Here is a 6,000-nt window from a genome sequence, read left to right as displayed (position 1 = left end):
GAGAAAGGCCAAGGAAGCGATTCATTACCTCAAGACGACCTCCAACTGATGAATAATCCCGATCTCCACAATTCTCCTTGATACAAGCTTCTTGATCCACTAGATCCCTTCACAAAATCACTTATCCAAGCTCCAAAATGCTCCTAAGGCTCTCACTCACGATTTTAGGGTTTCTGGATCTCAAAGGGTAGTAAGGGGGCCGAGGGGTGGACAATAGATCCTTTAAATAGGGTGCAAACCCTAAGATTTAGGGTTTTCCCTTCCCAGCACTGACTCGTCGAGTCCCGCCGCCGACTCGGCGAGTCGGGCCACTTAACACGTGCTCTTTACATGCTCCGACTCGACGAGTTATAGCTCCAACTCGCCGAGTCCATCCTCCCATTTACACTTTACACCCCCGAACTCTTGCTTCTGAACTTGGGATGTTACTAGTTCCTTCCACCTAAACTTGCTCAAACATGAGGAATATTGGATAATATTCAAGATCTAACCACCAAATGACATAAAGCAAAGAACTTGGACACTTACAAAGGTCTAGAGATAATATGAGGTGACGATAATTTTGATTCCTTGCAAGCTCCACCAAAAGATCACCTTCTTCTTCTTCTTCTTCTTCTTCTCTTCTTCAAGCCAAGAAAGCTCCAAAAAGCTCAAGAATCAAACAACAGATGAAGGCTAGGGTTTTTCTGATGTGAAAGAGGGCTTGGAGGCTGATAATGAACCCAAAAATGGGTTTAGAGGGGTTTAATTACGAAGGAAACCGTAAAAGAATGATGGGCTTGGGTCAGAACAGTTGTCACGTCGTGGCAAGTCTTGGCTACGCCGTGTTGGCTCAATAAAATGTGTGTGCCATCTATTCAATGCCACAGCGTGGGCATCCTTGCTCCAAACCGTGGCACATGGTTTTTCCTAAAACTCCATCTTTAGCCCTATAGAATAAAAAGCTAAACCATACCGGAACACGGGTGTTACATAAATATAGATTATTTCATTATTGAGATGTGGATTGATGGTTCTTAGTGCTGGAATTGGCGCATGGAGTTGAGAGGATGTCAAGAAGAATATGAATTTGTGGAGTTAATTTCGATTCTTGTTGACGTTCATCTTGATGACCAACCTGATAGACGGGTTGGGATTTAAATATGGATGGGGATCTCACAGTAAATGCTTTAGGAACCATATAGGTGATTTCTTTTTACCAGATGAAAATATGTCTACTAGAAAGACTTATTTTCTCCATAGATCGAATTTGGTGATAAATGTGTTTGGTGTTCCTTGGGTGCTTTGTACTTTGCTTTTTTTTTTTTACAGGTGGAGGAATTGGAGCATCTATTCTTGAAGGGCCAAGTTGTGGCTAGAATTCGGAATGATTTATTTAAAGGGATGGATTCGAGTGCCCTTGATAATGTTGTAGAAATGATCATGTGGATTAAATTGGCTCGGGTGTCTACTACTGAAAAAGGCGGCTTTAGAAACGATTGTTTTTACCACTTAGTGGATGATTTGGAGTTTCCGAAATGCCATTTTTTGTGATACTAGCTGGAAAAATAGCTAGTATTGAGTTTATATGAGTCGTTTTTTTTTTTTTTGATTACTTAGTAAAAATCGTAAACTTCACATTAATTAGGTTTCTTGGTTACAAAACCAGAATAATACTAATAATTTGAAATTGTTTTTTCTATTGGCTTCTTGGTGACGTGGGTTTTATAATATGGTGTTGTTCTAGAAAAATTTATATGTTAACGATGTATATTAATCTAACTTGTTTTAAGAAGTGTGTTTTTTAGGGGAAATAACGACATGCTTTTAATTTTGTACATTTTTCGACAGGATCGGATTAAGGGTAACCTATGTAAATACACCCAGGTGTTGTTTGTTTTTTCTGATGCAAAATGTCTGCAGTCTGCGGACCACATCTGTAGACCTCTGCAGTAGAAGAGGTGGACCAAACGTCTGCAGTCTGAAAAAAGAAGACTGTTTGTTTTTTTAACATCTGCGGGCTACTAAAATAAACTGAAATCTAAATAAACTGATTTTTTTTAACTTCAAAGTGATTTTTTAATATTTTTATGACTTTGTTATAAATAATTAACGAATCTAGATCAACTTTTATGTATTATTGTATAAAAAAATAAATGGTATGAATTAACGTATATATTTGATAAAAACCAACTTTGGTTGCAAAGTTATAACTAAACATTATAATTAGTGATCAAAGAATTTGATACATAAATGAATGGAAATAAACTTCGATTTTTTCAATTAAATCCGTTAAAAACGTACCATAAATATTTTTTCTCAAGAAATTGACGATATTGTATTAAATAATGTTTTAAAAATTTGTCAAAAAAATATAAGAATATATTATGATTTTTTTTCATATTTATATAAACAACTTCAACGACTATTATTGTAATAAATCTTTATTTATAAATTTGTCAAAAATATCATGTTTGTATCGTCGAACGTATTTTTTTTTCAAATTGTTTATCATTAATAAAGTTGGAAAAAATATAAATTAAAAAAACTTAAAATAAATAAAGATATATATGTTTTTTTAGGATAGAAGATGTCTGAAGATGTTAGAAGACTCTGGTCTACATCTGCACCAAGAAGAGGGCGCACAGACATTTTTAGGTTTACAATCTTCAAAAAAACAAACAGTCTGCGAAGGCTAATGTCTGCGCATGGTCTGCCCGGCGCAGACAGAAGAGACCACGCAGATCTGCAGACAAAAAACAAACATTACCCCAATAGTAATCATAAAGTGACCATAAATACACATAGTATTTGTTGGGTCTAACATGTTCCTTATCTCGCATGCAAGCAAAGGAGTTGTAAGGGTATAAGATAACATGCCCCTTTAGTTTTTTCTAAGCTAGCTACATGGAGTTGTCCGGTAATATTTTACAAGCCATTGAATATCTAATATCACCAATCACCAGCTTTAAGTTTTATTGAAGTTTTAGTCGAATAAATTAGATTTCTTTAAACCAAAATGGTTCCCCCTTCCCCTATCCATCAAACCTTTTTATGTTTCCTTGAGAAATTGACTTTTTATGGATAATATACAACTTCAAGTTGCATGATTTTTAAAGGTTTTCTTTATGTACAAAAACCTTAATCACAGATAACCAATGTTGCAATATCTTGACCTAAAATCAATAAGCTTTCACAAGTTACAACGTTGACATATAGAAGTAGTGAATAAATTAAAGCCCCCCTCCTCAACTATGATTCTATAAATAGAGCATTAAGAAGACTTATTCTTATAACGAACACAAAGAAAATGGCAAGCAAAAGGTGTTTGTTTTTTATCATTTTGGCAACAATTGTTGTTTCAGGTGCCATTACACAAGTGAAAGCTTATACATCCAGTTATTGCAATCATGAGTCCCGTTGCCCGGGTCAATATATCTCATGCCCTTCTGAATGCCCTGAAAGCAACTCCAACGACCCCAAGACTAAAGTTTGTCGCATTGATTGCTATTCTCCAAAATGCAAGGCTCAATGCAAACACAGTAAGAATTACTTAATTTATTTTCTTGTTATCTTAATCGATCATTCTTAAATATTTGATACTTTCATATACTGCTCTGTAAAAACTATTTGATATATTGCTTACGAATTGTATTTATTGTTTTTTTTATTATAACATCATATTTCCATTTATTTATTATAATAATAAATATTTTGTATTAATTAAGGTTTTTTTTTCCACTTTGTAGACAAACCAGAGTGTGACACACCGGGATCTGCATGCTACGACCCACGGTTCATCGGAGGAGACAGCATCGTCTTCTACTTTCACGGCAAAGTCAACGAGCATTTCAGTTTGGTCTCCGATTCTAACCTCCAAATCAACGGACGATTCATCGGTCACCAACCCACCGGCAGATCCAGACCCTTCACTTGGATCCAAGCCTTGGGTCTCCTCTTCGATTCCCACAGTTTCTCCCTAGAAGCAACTAAATCCGCTACCTGGGATGGCGGAATCGACCACCTGAAATTCTCCTACGATGGAGAAGATGTTTTGTTAGCTCTTGGTGGGTTATCGTCATGGAAGTCGCCGGAGGGTGAAATCGAAGTGGAGAGAACGTCTGAAGTGAACAGTGTGATGGTGAACATACCTGGAGTTGTGGAGATTTTGGTGAATGTGGTGCCAGTTACTGCGGAAGATGACAAGATCCATGGCTACAATGTGCCTTCTGATGACTGTTTTGCTCATTTGGAAGTGCAGTTTAAGTTTACCGGACTTTCGGATGGAGTTGAAGGGGTTCTGGGAAGGACATATCAGCCGGATTTTAAGAATCCTGCGAAGCCAGGGGTTGCTATGGCGGTTGTGGGAGGAGAAGACAAGTATAGAACGACGTCTTTGTTGTCTTCCGATTGTGCAAACTGCATTTACGATTCCAGTAATGTTGCAGAGAAAGAGAATAATATGATTAAGGAGCATGGAACTTTGGATTGTTCTGCCAAGGGATTGTTCCGTGGAAATGGGATTGTTTGCAAGAAATGAGGGGTGAAATGAACTGAATATCTACAAAGTATTTTAAAAATAAATCATCATAAATAATTTATAAATTCCGTTGTAATGTTCAATATTTCAATGGAAAATGTGATGCAATGTGCAATGTTATCTTGATGGAAAATGAACCAAAACGATGTTATAATTTTATCAACATTTTCACAAAACAGAAGGTTTTTAATCTTAACATAAGGCAGTGCAACGGTATAAAAACGAGTCACACCTTGGAATAAAACTTAAAAAAATATATGAACCAAGGAAAATGCCTTAAAGGCTTAAGGTATTAGTTTGGTTAAAAAACCGCACTGGAATTTTTTGGAAAATTTGGTGCTGCGTCCGGTCAAGAAACAAGTCATAGAAGTGATTATTAAAGCTGCTTCGTGGTGCATATGGCGCTTTCAGAATAAGTTTATTTTTGACACGTCCAAACCTAATAGGGATTCGATATTTGACGATGTTGTGGCGTTTTCTTTTTCTTGGGTTTCTCATAGGAATCATAAATTTCATGTTATGTGGAATTTATGGATCCAAAACCCAACTTTGATCTCTACTTTGTAATTCTTGTTTTGCTCTAGCTATTTGCTAGAATTTTTTGCCTTTTTATTATATCTTCAGCCGTTCAAAAAAAACACTAGAATTTTTTTTTTGGACTACTAAGTTAAGCTTAGGTTTTTATTATCTCAACAAAATCTATTCATCAAAGTAAAATAATAGATAAATGATTTGGATTGTACTGAATAGGTTTGGAATAGGTTTGGAAGTGCAATGGTTCGATACGAGAATCATTGTTATACATAAAACCAAGTAACCAATCCAGTACACTAGTTGCAATTTTGTATAGTATAACTTTGATGAGGTTTATAGCTTATCGACTTTCAATGCTACTATGAAATACGGTTTTTTTATAGTGTCTCACTGTCTTGTAATAACCATTATTTTTTGAGTTGACGGTCTTGACCCATTTATTTTGGCATTTCTTTAACAATATATGGAATTTACGACTTTCTTCTCATTTATTTGGGTCAGGCTTTCATTGTTTGGAATTGACGATCGTTGGCTCATTTAGTTGAGTCTAAAATACCAACCCTTTGAAAATTGACAATCATTGGCTCATTTAGGTGGGTGTTGGGTCTGATTATCGTCCTATCAAATATAATTGGTTAGAGATTATACATGTTGAAAATAAATTTTCTAAAAATCTGTTAGAGTTTGTTGTTAGACTTTACTTGTTTAGATTTTGTTTACTTTCAAGAAACTATATACATTGTTTTTTATAGTTGTTTATGGCCTAAATTGGTCATTTTGCCCATATTCATCACTTAAACATCTTAACTACATGTATAGAGGACCAAGTTCAGTAGATTTTTATAGATTGAGATTGATTCAATACATTAGAATCTTCGTTCTAACACTATTAAAACTATCATTATATATTGAAATCTAAATTTCACCATTTAATCCACAAATGTTTT

General features: G+C 35.2%; 1 protein-coding gene across 1 annotated transcript; it reads left to right on the top strand.

The window, feature by feature from the left end:
- Nucleotides 1-3,262: 3,262 nt before the first annotated feature.
- Nucleotides 3,263-4,639, top strand: LOC145125478 (uncharacterized). The gene is made up of 2 exons (XM_079060934.1): nucleotides 3,263-3,521; nucleotides 3,729-4,639. Exons 1-2 carry the CDS (start codon nucleotides 3,290-3,292, stop codon nucleotides 4,517-4,519), a joined length of 1,023 nt encoding a protein of 340 aa, XP_078917060.1. The 5' UTR covers nucleotides 3,263-3,289; the 3' UTR covers nucleotides 4,520-4,639.
- Nucleotides 4,640-6,000: the final 1,361 nt, after the last annotated feature.

The sequence above is a fragment of the Lactuca virosa genome, chromosome 7 (genome assembly GCF_052849685.1).
Source record: "Lactuca virosa cultivar CGN04683 chromosome 7, Lactuca_virosa_CGN04683_v6, whole genome shotgun sequence".
Classification (NCBI taxonomy): Eukaryota; Viridiplantae; Streptophyta; class Magnoliopsida; order Asterales; family Asteraceae; genus Lactuca; species Lactuca virosa.
This window is presented reverse-complemented; position numbering and strand designations above follow the sequence as displayed.